At 40.3% G+C, this 15,428-nt stretch overlaps 1 protein-coding gene across 1 annotated transcript in view; it reads right to left on the bottom strand.

Annotated features, from left to right (window-relative positions):
• Positions 1–15,428, bottom strand: part of dock11 (dedicator of cytokinesis 11) — a 141,598-nt gene that overhangs the window by 36,405 nt on the left and 89,765 nt on the right. Inside the window, exons 32-38 of the mRNA XM_038268419.1 lie at positions 13,469–13,582; positions 8,826–8,901; positions 6,694–6,782; positions 4,511–4,560; positions 3,139–3,305; positions 2,975–3,041; positions 2,710–2,757 (exon numbers count right to left, since the gene is read on the bottom strand). Of these exons, the coding sequence (XP_038124347.1) occupies positions 2,710–2,757; positions 2,975–3,041; positions 3,139–3,305; positions 4,511–4,560; positions 6,694–6,782; positions 8,826–8,901; positions 13,469–13,582 (611 nt within the window). The remainder of the gene's footprint in view (positions 1–2,709; positions 2,758–2,974; positions 3,042–3,138; positions 3,306–4,510; positions 4,561–6,693; positions 6,783–8,825; positions 8,902–13,468; positions 13,583–15,428) is intronic.

Here is a 15,428-nt window from a genome sequence, read left to right as displayed (position 1 = left end):
GTTAGACACCTCCTTTCTCTGCAAATTTCACAATTCTAAACTTCCACCATAAAACGGGCGAATTCAAACGAAGCCCCGAATTGACGTCAATTTTGGGATGTTGCCTTATTTAGTTCTGGCCTGTACTTTTATGGAGGACCAATCCTGCCATAATTAAAAACAAATACAGAAATAAATTAATGCTCAGTAAATAAATAAGCATACAATTAATTGCCCCCAAAAATATAATAAATAAATAAATGTAGGTAAAAATTTAATTATACAGTGAGACATTAATGTATATATCTCTTTTAGCTTCTTTTTTTATTCGCATTTGTAATAATTATCTTATTTATTTATTGTTCGTTATAATTTTCAACTTTATTACTTATTACTTATTTTTTAAGTATTTATTTATGTGCATGTTATAAAATTTTGGTTTTGGTTTATTCTTTCTTTGTATTTTTTTACCTTATTTATTTCTTCCATGTTATTTATTTCTGCCTGCCGGAGTGAACCAAAATCCGGGACAATTTTGAATTTCCCCTGGATATTTTTTTTAGGTATGTAAAGTAGGACATGTCCATGAAAAAGTGGATGTCTGGTCACCCTACCTGTTGTTTAGGTCTCATAGAACAGCAAATATGCCATTTTCAGCCTGACCAATGTTACAAATTCTATTCAGAGACCTTTAAGTCCAGCACCAAATACCCTATATACCGTATTTTCACGACTATAAGGCGCACTTAAACGTCTTTTTTTTCCCTCAAAATGTGCGGTGCGCCCTTTGGTGCGGTGCGCCCTATGTGTGTTGTAACTACGACTTTTGAGACCACCTCATTGAGGAGATGATGAAAGAGTGGCTGAATGTAAGGAGACCAGGTGTTTTTTTTCCACTCATCACCATCGCTGTTATTCTGTGACTCCATGCGTGCCCATCTCACAGCTGATGTGAAAAACATGGTGAAACAAATTAAGCTGTGCTCGCTGTTCAACCGCTCGACATCGGTGTGAACCGGACCCAGCAGGTGCAGCAGAAGCAGCGAGTTTACATGCAAAGTCAATGGTTGACGCACGTATAGGTGCAGCAAAAGGTCCCGCAGCGCGTTTTGAGCAGCAGGCGCTGCGCGTCGGGAGCGTTTAAGCATCTGCCAACGCGCTGCTGCTGCTCGAGATGGAAAAATTGAAGTTTTGCTGCTGGACGCGCCGCATCAACCAATCAGAGAAGCTGATCTGGGAGCTGACAGCGAGACAGACACATCGCTCTGATGACATATGATATTAAGGCAAATGAAAAAGGCTGGATGGATGAAGAGATGATGAAAGCGTGGCTGAGGCAGGTGTATGTGAGGAGACCAGGTGGTTTTTTCCACACATCACCATCGCTGTTAATCTGTGACTGCGTGCCCATCTCACAGCCGATGTGAAAAAAAAGGTGAATCAAATGAACGCTGTTATCCCGGGGGGTCTGACAAAGGTACTTCAACCGCTCGACATCGGTGTGAACCGGCCGTTCAAAGTAAGGCTGCGAGCGGCGTGGGAGCGATAGATGACCGACGGAGACCACAGTTTCAGGAAAAGTGGAAGGCAGCGCCGGGCAAATTACGCCACCGTTTGCGGATGGATTGTTGATGCTTGGACTAACGTGTCTGCTGGCTCTGTTGTTCCAGCTTTCGCAAAAGCCGGCATTATTTCTGAGGAGCCGCACGGCACGGAAAGTGACTCTGAGAGCGAAGAAGGGGAAATTGGCATGTCTGATTTAGCGCAGCTGTTTAATTCAGAAACAGAGGATGATGAATTTGATGGGTTTGATTAATACTTTGTAATAAATACTTGAATAAAGCACAATCATACTCAGCTTTGCTCCCGCTCTATTTTTCTACCTGAAAACTTAATTCAGCAGCAGCCTCTGGGCCGGGTCTCCTCCGGTTTCACCGCGGCGGCTGGCAGGTGTTTTTTTATCTAAATAATCTAAATCTTGCAGCTATATTTGCTGTGATCAGTGGGAATAAAGTAGTTTTAATATGTTTTTAAGTGAGAAAGTCCACCTGAAAACTTAATAATTGCAGTCAGTTCATCCAGATTATTATCCCGCCTATACTATTTCTGTCGGAGGCGCTCAGACCCCCACATACCAGCGGTGCACCGACAGTAGAAATCCCTTCATCAGCAGCCTCTAGGCCGGGTAGCCTCCGGGTTCACCGCGGTGGCTGGCAGGTGTTTTTCATCTAAATAATTTAAAACGCAGGCACCAGGATACCGGTAATAAAAGCAAACATATTCCGTCGGCAGGTTTCAAGATTTTAAGTTAATTTAGGAGTGATCACAGCTCTGTCATCTGCAATGTGTCTGTCTCACGGTCAGCTCCCAGGTTTGATTAATACTTTGTAATAAATACATGAATAAAGCACAGTCATACTCAGTTTTGCCCCCGCTGTATTTTTAAATACGCAGTAGAGGTATTTAAACATAGCAGAGGACATGTACCTGTATATAAAAAAACGCGCCCTATAGTCCGGTGCGCCTTATGTGTGTGTTAAATACAGAAATGGCACACATAACTGGGACTGCGCCTTTTAGTACGGTGTGCCTTATGGTCGTGAAAATACGGTAATCATTCTATGATCCCTTTAAGAAACTGGTTTTGGCAGAAGAGAGTCTAAAATAGGCCACTGATATCTAACAAGACTGTACTTGGGTCCAAGCGAAGGGCTTGTATTGCTGTCTTACCTGCTTATGTTTCTCTTGCCAATGTACTGAAGTTGGATAATACAAGTCCTGCAGGGAAGACACAACAGAAAATTCCTTGAGACCTCTTACATTTATGTTGGCATTTAATTGCATAACAGAGAACAAGTTTTTCCCTGCCAGCAGAAGGTAAAATACTTTTAACTAACATCAAGCATGACAGAACAGGTTCCCAGTTTAACTAAAACATTTGGAGGGTTTATACAAACCCCACAAGCAGAATAGGTTCTGTTCATATACTACTTACTCGAGCAAGCTGAGGAAATTCATAATGTCCTGAGGGTTGATTTTGCTCCAGTAGGCTGTCAGAGTTTCTGAAAGACAGTATTTTTTTCATAAGCACACTCTGAGCGTCTTTAATGTCTTAAGGGATATTCTGTTGTGAGTTGTGTGTGTAGGTTTGTGACTGACCCTCTGACAAAGTTTTGACAATGTGCAGGAAAGAGAACAGGAGGCCCTTGATTTCATAGAGCCCTAGTCTGCCAACAGGAGCACCGGCGCTACTGCTCATTGTGGAGCCACGACGCTGAAGCTGAAAGCAAACACAGATATTATCAATCACTTCAACCACAGAGGGCCTAAAGGCATATCAGCAAAAAAATCGGTACAGCTTTCTTCTCAGCAGAAGGGATTAAAGGAGCCATTTGTTTGCTGCTGTGCCCCAATCTGTGCATGCGGTGTTACATTTTTTAAATGTTGGAATGTAAACCATAGAGTGAGCTAAGTACGTCTGTTTGCATTCTTCCATTTCTAAATGCACTGGAGGGACTTGGGCGTCACCATTAGCGACAAGGCAACACATTCAGTCAGAATACAGGATGTTTGTTTGTTTTGAAGATATTCACCTGTGAAAAAATATCACACCGGTTTTGACTAAAACATTTTTTGATAATTTTTGTTTATTTTATGTTAAAAAGTTATCTTTTGCCTCAGTGTCTGCATCAGGAATAAGTCCCTGACAGCCCGATCAGCATCATACATACTATTACTCAACTTCAGTGTGTTAGAATGGAGAGTAGCATTAGGCTGAATGTGTTATGGGTGTGTTCATTTCAGTGATTTATCACAAGAGTCAGAAGACATCTCATGTTATCTGATTTATCGGTGTTGACAGAAGTACAAGTCAGGGTGGAGTATCAAAAAAAGGTCTAAATCTTCTATGCTTTCCAGCAGCACCTTCATCAGAAAGACATAGTACCAGAACAAACCTGCCAATAAAGGGCAAGGAGGACATTATTTAGAGAGACAGCACAGATCTCAGGAGTTCTAGAGCAAGTTTTAAAAATAATTGTCCTGGATGGCCAGAAGAACGATAACGATGCAGAGCGGAAAGACAACAGAATCCCGGTACATCTGTTTGGTGCTGGATTGTCCTCTGGATATGCTAATTTTGGCCATAAGTGTCTTGCAAAACAGCACAGATATGAATACCCGAGGATTGTGTCATGCGTCAAAAAGGCTCAACAGCTAATCACTGAAATACAAGCCCTTTGCAAACTTGCAGGTTTACATCTCCAGTTTAATTCCAACCAAAGTGATGCTTTGCCTCATCTTGCACCCTTGGAAAGAGCCACCATAACAGCCACTTAACCTAAAACCTGATGCTACATATGGAGGTCATGTGCTTAGAATTCAATGGCCAATCAAAAATGACACTTTCAGTTTCAACATAAAAATAAAAAAAACCCAGCCTCCTACTAGTCGGAGCATACTCTCAGTGATCTCTTTGCATTACCCACAGGGTTTGTCCCTCCTTTCACTTAAAGTGGCAAAAGTATCTTACAGCAGCTCTGCTGTAGAGGCACAGAATGCAATGATTCCATTCTTGATAACCTACGCTCAAGATGGGAGACTGGAAAAATGGTTTGAAAAAGCTGAAATTGGTTATAGTACCCTGATTTTACCATCCACCAGAACTAAAGGACATTATAAAAGTGGAACAGCATCACTCCCCTGATGCCGGTAACAATGGCTACGGGGCATGCTCAGTGCATGCACACTTTTTACATTATCTTTTGTATTTTTATCTTTAATGGCATCTTAATTTCTACTCTATATAAGCTACTGGAACGAGTATTTCCCTAAAGGAGTAATCCCAAGGGATAAATAAAGTTGAATACAAGTCTAAATCTGCTATTATATTAGGTCCAAAGGCAATGACAACAAACTACACAGTAGCATATTTATGGATTAAGCTAGTATCCTGCGACAAGAACTCTTAGCTGCAGTCACCTCTGCTAAAATGAGTGTCATGATAAAAACAGAACTTGATATAAACTTTGATGAGGAGTTCTTTTGGACTGACTACCAATTAGTCCTGATATATATTCCAACGAGGCACGAAGACTTCACGTCTGTCTCATAAATCGTGTGCAGCTGATTAGGGATGCTACCGATCCCAAACAATGGCCCTACATTGACACAGCTCAGAATCCAGTTAAAATGCCTCTAGAGGCTTTAGGGCTGGTTATCCTTCCGCAGTAGTGAGTCTCAGTGAGCTTGTTACAGATATTTTTGATTTATGCCCAATTTTGAAGCGTGGTCTGCACTATGTTATTCAACGCCACAACACAAGAGGGACAATCACGAACTAGCTTTGGGTCTAGATAAAGCCGAGGCAGTGAGGAAGTGGGGGCAAGTTTGTGCAACAACGGAGGGACATGAGGGCGAAAAAGAACAGGGATCCAGGTGGAAAAAGGGTCCCAGCATTCTCGCACTACTCTTTCTTCTAGCTGGTACAACTTCACAAGTCGTTTTCAACAACGGTGGTCATACAAACAAAACAAGCCAGTGAGATACTAAACAGGAAATACTCATAGTGTAGAGCGGATGTAGATTTGACCAATCAGAGGCCTCCTGTCTGTGGTCACCTACAATTTTGGAAAGTTGCCCCAGACTGTCTGCGGAAGGGGCGTGGGCATATTTGCGTTCAATGCGACACATTCAGACGACCTGATTTCTGAGTATAAATCCGCCTAAGTGCATCAGAGATCATGACAACTCGCTGGTGGTCTGGCCCAGAGTTTGTGTGGGAGCAAGATTTTTCCCACTCAGCCGGGCCCTCAGCTGAGCTGCTTGTAGGAGACCCAGAAGTTAAGGCAGCCTTTACATCTCAAAAAAGCCAACAAGACATCATCCGCAGTCGCTTTGAAAGGTTTTCTAGCTGGTCAATGCTCCTTTAAATGGTTGCGAGAATAAAAAGTCTAACATACAAAACCCAACATGGCAATGTTGTAACAGCTGATGAACGCAAGGAGGTTACTTACACAGTAATAAACCTCCTCCAGCAGCAGGCTTTTCCTCAAGACCTGAGATTGTAGAAGGCAAAGGAAAGCCTCCTATGCTCTAGTCCCCTCTTTCAACTGGATCCCATTGTGGATCAGGGACCTCTTCGAGTTGGTAGAAGATGAAAGAACTCAGCACTGCCAGGATTTTAAACATATTCTCCCAAAGGACCATCTCATTAAAATGTTGATCTTAAGGCCGAAACCGGACGCTCATGGAGGTGGAATACAGAGGAACGACACATGGCTGAGCTACCGAAGGAATGAGTTGAAGTCTCAGATCCTTTCATCTACTCTGGAATGGACGTTTTGCAGCATTAACCACCAAACAAGACTACAAAGAGCAAAAAATGCTATGGACTCCTCTTTACTTGCCTCTCTTCACATGCAGTTCACATCAAAATCTCTCTACAGACTCTTTCATTAATGTCAACGACTAATAAGTTTTCTGCCCCTTGTTTTTTTTTTTTGTGGGGCTCAAACAGGATCACTTTTTTTTTAGGTTTTTATGGTACTAGTGGCTTGTTTTTTGCTTTACTCTCAATGAAACCTGTTATTGCAGATGACAGTGTGTGACCCTCTTGGCAAAAATGTGTAGAGTCAACAGCAGAGGTGACAAGTACTGCATCTTGCATTTTAACTCTCTTGCTTATTTAAGTGGAATGATTGGAAACTTTCTCACCTCAAGGTTGTCTGATGTTCCCGAATCCATAAACAGAGAGCCTCTGGAGTCCTCTCTCCTCACCGCCTGACCATTCAGAGCCGAAAGACCTGAGCAGCACAGAGAGATGATTGCAGCTGAAATAATGCATAACGCTGGCTGGTAAACAATCTACAGCATCAATCAGAAGGCCAATGATTTTACTCAGAACCGTCAGCTTACAGCTCTCAGGGGATATCACATAGCTTTTGAATTGGTTTGTTGTTATTTTAACAATAGGCTGGACTCTTATAATATAAATATGGAAACTATTTTTATTTTTACTTAATCAACAGGTACATCAGCATTTTGCCTAATGAACCGTCATCAAAGGAATCTAATATACCGACTTAAAGATAACATTTGGCTGTGCCTTTCATGTTTGTACATTGTGTGTTGCCTTTTGATATGTATTTGGTATCCCACCCCCACCTCCTCTGGTACCACTTTGATCTCAGCAGTGATGGGACTAACGGCTTTGAAAGTAACGGCGTTACTAACGCTGTTACCTTGTTTTAGTAACGAGTAATCTAACTAATTACTTTGACTGTAACTATAACGCAGTTACCATTGCAGACACCCCGTTACTGCGCGTTACTCAGGTCGCACAATGAACCTTTTTTCATGATAGGACTCGTGCGCAGCTGCGTGAAGCTGACACCCCACCCACGTCAAAAAACTCTGCAAATAGACTGAATGGTTAGTGCAACGTTAGTGCAGATTTGTGCAGAAAATAAATATTGTTTGTGCTACTTTTGTTTAAGAGATATTAAAGATTATTTTTTAGGTCATCCAGAGGTGCGCGCCTTGTCATGAGAGAGGGGAGGATGAGATTGGCTGATGTATAGTGAGATTCCGTCTGTCAGTTGGGTAGGTGGGTGTTTCTGCTGGTGGGTGTTAACGTACAGCACACACAGAGAGATGGAGAGTGAGGAGGACTCCAGCAGCAAAACAGCGTTTTCCACATGGAAATACCGGTGTTACGTCGAGCTGCGTTTCCCCATCAGATACGGTTTCCCCTGCGCTCCGCACAGCGCAGGCGGCAAGAGTCACCGCGCAAGCGACAGGAAACGCGCATGCTCGCTAAAGGCGCGCAACAGTCGCCCTGTGCTCGCGCCACAGGAGAACTATGGAGAGCGTGAACGATCAAATGATTAACCTGACAACAGCCAGAAATGATAGCCTATATGGAGAAAGGGAGAAATCTGGATGGATGGATGGATGGATGGATGGATGGATCGATGATACTCTGCCTTCTCAACCTACTGTATTTTTTATTTTAAACATTATTTGATGGCCTTTGTGGCAGGGATGGAGATCCATATTTTATGTCACACACAGAGTATACATCTAGATAGATAGATGGATAGATAGATGTTGCAGTATCTATAGCAACCCAAACACACAGGATTTCAGAATTAGACATCCCCAGTTATTAATTTCATATACTCACCAGATCTGAATGTCCTGTTATAAAACTTCACATGGCGTTCCCCCCTGATGTCATTTACATTGAGTTGCAATAAATGCTAAACTGTCTGCAGGTTCTTGTCTTTGTCGTCCGCTCTATTCAGCTGGCTTTGGAAACACACGGCAAGAAGGTGGGGGCCGGGTGGTGAGGGTTACGGGGGCGAGAAACGCAAAAGTAACGCAATAGTTACTTTTACTAGTAACTAGTTACTTTTATTGTGGAGTCACTCAGTTAGTAACTCAGTTACTTTTTGGGAGAAGTAACTAGTAACTATAACTAATTACTTTTTCAAAGTAACGTGCCCAACACTGGATCTCAGCACCATCATGCCACTGCTGGGTGATGTAAACATCCAGAGGTCTATAACATAATAGATGAATCCTGTCTGGGAAAGTGATATATATGTTTAGCAACACATGCCATGTAGAAAATGATCAGTAATATAGCGAAACACACTTGTCTGGCGGCCAGCTGTGGCTTTCACAGTGAGTGCTGCTAATGGATGGAGTTGTGTATGTTACGTAAACATAGCTGTGGTGCTGTGGTGCTGTGGGTCTGTGCGGTGATGACACTGGGCAATCTGTAAACAGGAAGAGGTCAGATGGTCAATGTTCTGTGGAGCAGCTTCGGTTTTGCGACTCACCGTGGTCTTTATCAATGGCAGTGCTGATTCTCCTGCTGTCTGAGGAGGCCGATGATATCAGGTCGTCTCGGGAGCCCTGCCACACCAAAGAAGGAGATTCAGATGATACCAAGTCACTCCACATTTAACTTGACTTAACTGGAATTTATCTATTTATTTCTAATACAACAGACATTCTGATCGCATCTTTTATCGTGTCTCACTTAGAAGCTCGTGGACCTTGTTGCTTTCATAAAGTTGCAATCAAAATAATTCATTCTCCAATCAATTCTGTTTATTATTATTATTATTAGCAAAATTCCAAATTGTAAATTAAATTTGGGATTTTGTTTTGGAACTTTCAAGCTTCTGTGGAAGGAAAATTGAACCCCTTGTAAGAATAGACAATAAACATTCAATAATGTATTAAGTGACTCTGTGATGCACAAAGAATGCTTTAGAAATTATGGATGGAGTGGAGAATCTGAAACTAAACTAAATTAGAAACTAAATTGGAAACTAAATTGATATTAATAAAACAAAAAATATTTTTTTAATATAAAAACTGAATTTAACATCTTCATCACAATGGAAAAAAAAACAATCGGCAGACATTTATCGAAAATATAAATTGTCCTTTTTTAAAAGGTAAATTTAAATTATTCGAAATATTTTGCACAGCCACTAAATCATACTTGCAGCAGATTAAAACAACAAAAAAAGGAAGAATTATGTTTTTTGTCCTCATCTACATGTTTGCAAATAGTATCCCTCTATCATAACAGCGTTGCCTTCCAATGGCTGCAGTCTTAGGGACCTGTCCCCCCATGTAGGTTATGTTTCTTGGCTGGGTTGTTGTGCTCTGCATAATAAAAAATAAAGGCATTCTGATCCTGGCTTTAAAGGGGTAATAGAATGATTATATACGTAGGGTATTTGATGATGGTCCTAAACGTCTCTGAAGAGGGTGTGTAACATTGGTTGGGCTGAAAATGGCATATTTGCTGTTCTATGCTCCCTAATTCCAGCCTAGTTAAAAGCCCTAGAATGAAACAACAGGTTTTCTTCCTTTTATGGTATGCTCATGAATATTTAGATGAGCTGTGAGCTGATTGGTTGGTTTACAACGAGTGAAGCTGCTGAACAAAGACGCATCATAGCAACAAGCACTCACTCACTTACTGAAACATCGAAATTGTTGATATGGTAGGGTGACCAGATGTCCTCTTTTTCCCGGACATTTCCTACTTTTCATACCTAAAAGAAATGTCCGGGGGGAATTTCAAATTCGTCCGGGATTTTGGTCGACTACAGTGGAGCAGTAGTTGAAACACACCAGGCACTCCAACCGAGCAATCAGCTCCGGGGCTTCTCCGGGAACCCTGGCGGACTGGGATAGGGAGCCAGCGGGGGACAGAGCGACCGAACCCGACCTGGTGACAGTAGCTTGGACACCGAAGGCTTTGTCCTCCCCCCCCACCTGCCTTCCTGGCCCCCAGCCCCCCTACTCCGGCTGAGGACGGGCAGCTGATGGCTCTCTGCTGAAATCTGGTCCAGTCAGCAGCCCAAAAATCGACCCCCGCGCAATTGGTCTGTATATACATTTCGGAGCGTGACAAAAGTACAGGCCAGAACCAAATAAGGCAACATCCCTGAGTTTACGTCAACTCTGGGCTTCGTTTGGATTCACCCGTTTTATGATGGAAATTTAGAATTGTGAGATTTGCAGAGAAAGGAGGTGTCTAACGGGTTTGAACTTCTCTGTACGTCCGTTTCACCCACTGAACTATCATTATTCATCTATGAGAGGGTAAACTCGATTTTGCGTTCTGTGACCCCTTTAATGAGTAACTACTTCGCTTTGCATTACGCACTGGAAGTGTTTTGAGAAAACTTTTATATTTCAGCTATGATCCTGATAATGCAGCTTTGAGTATCAACTGAAACAATGTTGGCACAATGCTGGTGAAGATTCTCTGTCATCCAGGTCATAGTCATGCCACAAAAGTTAAAAAAGTTTGTTTCCAAGTTTGAAGATGTTTTGACTCCAATCCGGGAAGATTTTTCAATTCAAAATGTCAGAAATTGCTTTGAGTTCGAGGCTTTATACAGTAGCCCAACAAAGCCTTTTTCTACCGAAAGGAATCCCTACAATATATCCAAAGAAAATATTTCATTGCATATTGTTGTTTTTTTTTGGGGGGGGGATAAAGTCCCAGATAAAAGGTACATAGATCTTAGAATATTACTTTCTCTCTTGTTTCTATCTATTCAATTATGATGTAAATGTTTCCTTGTTATGTCTATAAAACATTTTCTCAGTTTCCTTTGAATATTTCAACATGTTTGTTAACATAGTCATAAAAGGTAGGTCTGGATTGTCATGGTATTATAAGGCAATTATGTAGGTAATCCCTGTATTTTGTTATTTTATATCAAACCCTGTGAATTCAAATCTACTTTGACCCCAGAGCAGTGGCAACCAAGGGGCAATTTTAAGAAATAAAGCCAAAATTGCCAAAGTAGAAAGAGGAATGTTTTTATTTTTTGCTTTAATGAAGATTTTATAGATCTGTAAGCAACAAATAATTCATAATAGATTAGGAAGTGTTTGCTTTGGGATAAAACCTTATATGTCTAAAACCATTACATTTTAGAAATGTCGGTCTACTATATTAACCGATATGATGGGCTGAACTAGATCTGCTATTTTCGCAACATTTGTGAGACACTTTTTTATAAAGTAGGGCATTAATTAATAAAAACGTTTATTTGAATTCTATAACTAAAAGTTTTCTGTCCAACAGCAAGGATTAACTGCAGGGCAGCATTCTATACCCAACAACTGTAGTATCTAGGCAAGAGTCATTCTGGTAAAGAATCTGGTTGTTATTCGAAATAGTAAAGGTTAACTTTTTTATTAAACATAAAACTGACTAAAACCTTTTCAAGTTTCAGTTGACTTAAACAGACTAAATCTATATTGTAATGACTAAAATGCAACTACAACTAATAATTGTTTTCGCCCTGAAGACTAAAACTAAGACTAAATCAAAAATGGCTGTCAAAAACAACACTGCTTTTATCTGATATGGGATTGGTTTGCTATATCGATATCAGAGCGGGATATAAAACAAATTGTAAAGCAACTTTTCAGTAAGTAAAACTATTTTTCTATGGTTTAATTGCTGTTGACAGCTGCTGGTTTGTTATTTTTACAGTGCCGGGTTGAAGAATTTACTGTTATTTTCTGTATTTAAAGGTATTGTTAAGGATTTCTCAATCACTATATAGAGCGGGGACTGTGTAGTGGACTTTATTGCAAACTCAGTTAACTGACTGTTTGGACAGATGATCATTTCTCTGTTGGTCCACTGCGCTGTGCCAGCACCATCTTTCTTATTAGTCGCCTCTCTCGGGTAGCAGCAGACTATGGCGACAGCAGGCCACTGTGGCAACAAATCTCACAATGCTTTGCAAGGAGAGTTCTCCACACAAAGCATTCTGGGATATATCTGCCTCTTCTGAGGCCTTTCTTTTCTTCTCATACACTTTGTAGACACTTTTTCTCTCACAACCGCTGGCCATTTTCAAAGAAACACAGTGAGAAACGTGAGCATCAATGACTGTCTGAAACCGTAGCTCACCACACATAAAGTGAAAGTGCGCGTGCGCAGAAAAATATAGCTAAAAGGAATGAGCAAGTAGGATTGCCTTGTGTAAACATATTAAATATCCTTTATACCTTAAACTTTAAAATGAACTGTGGAGATTTTATAACCAGTAAGGGTTACAATGGCGTTGCAAAACTCCCCAAGTTCCTCATCCTAGTTCTCAGGCTCTAAAGGCTCCCCATATTATCATTGTTAGAAGTTAATGGGAATTTGTCTAAACACAAAGGGTTTATAGGACAAAGTGATGGGTTTAAAAGAGAACTCATTGTGAGATATTTTTGGTAAAAACTAAAGACAAAAGCTTATATGGAAATGGTGTTTTAGGCTTGGTTTGAAGCTAAAGGGCACGTGCACCATGGCTTATCATGTGTTCCACTATCAAATGATGCATTCTCTGTTTAACAGCTGAAGAATGGCATAACAATGACATCCACTGGACCCCCAAAAAGACAGTATGTAAAACAAAACAAAAAAACAACTTAAGGTGTTGAAATGTCAAAGACAGGATCTCAAACCCTCTGACATCCTATTTCCCAACCTTTCACAACTGAATGTGAGTAAAACCCAATTCAATGATGCAACATTGAACAAGGATGAGCCACATTTTGTCCCATTTTGCTTGTTACCAGCTGCTGGCTCTTTCATCACATTTGGTGGTCATTAGTTTCCCACGCTGCTTCTGCATTTTGCTTCAGCTTTTGTTTTTTGTGAGTCTAATTTGACTCCGTTCATTTTACCCCTGCGGCTACATTTAGAACATTATAAGAGCAAGATTTTTTGATCCTCTCCTCACATATAAAACATGAGACAAATAGGAGGATGAACTTGTTGTTTGCTATGACTATACATCACAAATGTATTGTAACACTCCTCATGAAAAAAAAAAGAAAATATTACAGCATAGATAGAAGAGTAATGTCAACAGCTGCAGTATGGCAGCATTGAACAATTACAGATTAAAATGTAATAATGTGCAGTTAGGGGACTCACATTAAGAGCAAGTCCAAGACCTGACATCTGTGGCTGAGCTGACAGCTGCTTCAGGTTCTGGTAGAGCAGCTCATAAAGTGGCAGGTACAGCATGCAGATCCTTGCCTGTTGGTTCTGTCACATAAAAAAAAAATAAAAGATTAGCACTTCAGGTAAAATAAAAGGGAATACTTCTGCACAGTGGTTAATAATATTTCCTATATAGAGGATAGGGGAGATTCAGTTTCAATGGGAAAACCTTTAAAATATCCCAAATTTTTAAGTCAACGACATCCAAAAACAAAAAAATGTGAACAAATGACATAAAGGTCTTTAGCCCACCAATGGAAATACACAACTTATATGTCTGTCCCCCCCGAGAGTCTTAATAAATTTGGATAAAAAAAAACTAAAAATAGCAGTAGTGTTTGGGATAATAGACATAAAAACAATGCAGGTTTTACCAGCAGAAAAAAAAAAAACATTACATAGGAAGGTTTTTTTGTTTTTGTTAAAAATAAACAAAAAAACAAATTAAATGAGAAATTGATTTTAACTTGCCATTCATCATTCTTCAGGGTAACTGGCTTTTAACATACATGAAATGTTTAAATAAACTTATGAGCTCTCTTTAACACGTTTTTCTTTTTTTTTATCTGTATTTTATTTTTTTTTTACTGAAATATGGTAATTGTTACAAAGGCGAAAAAATAAATAGGCTTAAAAGAGATATATACATTTATGTCTCACTGTATAATTTCATTTCTATCTACATTTATTTATTTATTGTATTTTAGGGGGCAATTAATTGTAAGCTTTTTTATTTCTGTATTTATTTTTAATTATGGCAGGATTGGTCCTGTGAGGGATTTACCCCTTCACTATTAGGTGTTGTGAAAAGCCATTCTCTTAGAAGCCATTCGCCTAGTAAACTAGCCCAACCCGCCAGCAGGCAAAATCGTTTTTGCCTGCGGGTGGTCTAGCCTTGATCAATACCCAAGGGTCTAGAACTGCCAATCAGAGATGTGTTTTGAATTTTTGGTTGCAAAGCGGGCGGGGTTTTGAGGGCAGGACGACAAAGTTGCGCGACGCTGGAGAAAGCACACCAAGGAAGATGGCAACAACTATTGAACAGTTCTCGTTTGACTCAGCTTTGGATTCAGTTTTGGAAGGAATACTTTGGGTTTTCGTTGAAATGTGAGCAGGAAGAGGCTCTACGCTAATTCATTTTTAAGATGGACCTATTCGCCGTTTTACCGACATGCTGTTTGTTTACACTCCCCCACCAGCTTTCTGTAGTGCTTCCTACGTCACAGTCAGTTGCGATCATTGGTCAGAGTGTTGGCCAATAGGCACAGACATGCTTTGAAAAACAACGGGTTGGTCTCATGAACATTCTTACAATGGTTTTTTTAGACTAAATTACACATTTAATCTCACATTTAGTCTGGTTTATCAGGCTAGCATTCTGTCTTTTATATTTGAATTTGGAGACGAGTGCGTTTTGTTTCCCTTCATAAGATAATCAGATTGTTGCTTCTCAAACCCTGCAGCCTGACCTCAGAGGCAAAACAAAAGCTCACCGGCAGCAAAAGAGGGAAGTCACTTAGCTCAGCTTTGCATTCAGTAGCTGTTGCTCCATAAAATAAGACAAGAGTAACAATAGGAACAAAATATGTATTGTTGATCATATGCAAATTAGAGCCCAATAAAGTACAATAAAAGTGACAGCCCTTCACTGGTTGGACAGACACACTTGTTATCCCACCATTGCAACGTTTTCTGTCTCCAGCTGCTGTTAGTAATACACGCTCACAAAACAGTGGCTTATTTGCATAACAGACAGTGATATAGCGTCGGTACAAAGAAAACACAGTTGATGACAGGTCATATTGAACATTAACTTACTAAATGCAAATAACAAAAGGTACACATACAAGGACAAAAGTGAAAAATATGACCTTGGGTAAAGATAAAGTTT

Source organism: Cyprinodon tularosa, unplaced genomic scaffold (genome assembly GCF_016077235.1).
Source record: "Cyprinodon tularosa strain WSP-4 unplaced genomic scaffold, ASM1607723v1 ctg70, whole genome shotgun sequence".
NCBI lineage: Eukaryota > Metazoa > Chordata > Actinopteri > Cyprinodontiformes > Cyprinodontidae > Cyprinodon > Cyprinodon tularosa.
Note: the sequence above shows the minus strand (reverse complement) of the source record. Positions and strands in the feature narration are given on the sequence as shown.